Source organism: Pinus tabuliformis, chromosome 8 (assembly GCF_031772625.1).
Source record: "Pinus tabuliformis cultivar Carrire ecotype Pingquan chromosome 8, CPIR1, whole genome shotgun sequence".
Classification (NCBI taxonomy): Eukaryota; Viridiplantae; Streptophyta; class Pinopsida; order Pinales; family Pinaceae; genus Pinus; species Pinus tabuliformis.
Window position 1 is genome coordinate 53,369,336 of NC_142294.1, and position 1,734 is coordinate 53,371,069.

A 1,734-nucleotide genomic window follows, 5' to 3' on the forward strand; every position below is an offset into this window, starting at 1 on the left:
TTTCTCTTGCTAGTGGTGTGCTGCGCCTGAGTATTGCGGGCTGGGTCTTCGGAGTTTTGTGGCTCCTCTCTAAATGCCACCGAGATAGTCGCTATGATGCATGGACGATCCAGCGTACAACGGAATTGAAATTGAGCAGAATGTCTGGGTTGCAGAGAAGAGATAGAGGTAGCAGGAGGTTGGGGGGCAGCGTCAACAGGGTGAGGACCTGCAATCTGAGCTCGCCCCTGACCGTTGTGAGTTGCTGGGTAGCGCCCAGAGAAGTGAGCCGTCGCCAGGGAGGATGAGTCAGAGGGGGACGAGTCAGAGAGGGACAAGGGGGGGCGAATTGATCTTCCTCTATTGCTACCCCTCCTGCAGCGCATTCGATGACGCAGACGAGGCATGCTTACCTAGGCAAAATTGAGCGGACGAGGACGAGGAGGAGCAGTGCCGAAGAAAGAGTGGTCAATGGGAGCAGAAGGACCTGTGATTAGCGGTTCAGAGCAGAGATTCAAGACTGAAGAACCAGTCCAAAGGCAACAAAGAAGACTCTGCGAGAAATGAGCACCATCCACCATCTTAATGCAGCATAGAACTTGGCAGCGTCTCCCCTTTGTCGTGCGCGAGCTCAGCTTTGCAGCAGCAGGGAGACAATTGCAGTTCAGAGGAGGCAGAGCGGGGGGAAGACGGTCTGAAGCGGCCATCTTAAAAATCATATTGATGAAGCCTTGACCCATGCAGTATATTAATGTGCCATTAATATCGGCGGTGGCTTCCTAGATAAGCTTCTTAGTGGAAGCGTAGGTGGCCAGGTGGCCTCGCCACTTGCCAACCTGCGTGCCTAAACACCCGCATCCGGGAGTTCTGCATCATTCTGCACCAGATCAGTGCATTCCTGTAAATGAGAGCTATCATTTAAAATGTAAAGCAAGCCTGAGTTTAGAACTAGATCACTGTCCACCCCCAGATTTGCCAGGAGATCTGCCACTTTATTGCTTTCCCTTTTGACGTGTTTGAATGTGATTGCTCTATTGGTTAAAAACCATTGTTCCATGATCTCTAAATGAGCTGCTAATCTCCAGATGCAAGCTACTTTGTGAGCAGGTATCCCTTGAAGAATTTGATTAGCCATGTTGATAAGGATCTGTGAGTCTCCTTCAATTACAATAGGAAAGAATCCATGCTGTTGAGCTAAGCAAAGTCCCTGCCACAGTCCTTCTAGTTCAGTTGAATTGTTCGTGTCCCATCCTATTGAGCCAAGGAAGAGCATGAGTGGTTTGCCTCCGTGATCCCTGAAGATGCCTCCATAACCTGCCATGCCTGGGTTGCCTTTGGAGGCTCCATCAAAATTTAATTTTATCATTCCTTGGGGAGGAGGCTGCCATTTGCTTGGTGCTTTGGAATTTTGAGAAGAGTTACGGGGATTCTCATGTGTTTGGGTAATCCGAAGATGCCAATTCTCCCAGATGTTCTACTCCTGAGGAAGGGTAGGAAAGTCATTTTCATGCCACTTTTGAAGCGCCAAGGTTTCCGGAAGATTTTTGCAGAAAGTACTCCAGATGTTATCTAGAGGTGTACATTGATTCTTAACAATGCATTTGTTTCTTTTTTTTCCATAATGTCCAGATGAGAAGGCCTGGAATAATTTTCCACAGAGAGTTTAGCAACCTGCTCTTGTAAGGATCGATTGCCCAGTTATGGATGGTGTTTGTAATATCCTTTGTTACTCTGCATCCTTTTTGACATCTAAAG

The 1,734-nt window shown here is 47.9% G+C and overlaps 1 protein-coding gene across 1 annotated transcript; it reads right to left on the reverse strand.

Annotated features, from left to right (window-relative positions):
- Positions 1-823: 823 nt before the first annotated feature.
- LOC149234110 (uncharacterized) lies at positions 824-1,300 on the reverse strand. Its single transcript, XM_089368157.1, has one exon. The coding sequence runs from the start codon at positions 1,298-1,300 to the stop codon at positions 824-826; it is 477 nt and encodes a 158-aa protein (XP_089224283.1).
- Between the last annotated feature and the right edge of the window lie 434 nt (positions 1,301-1,734).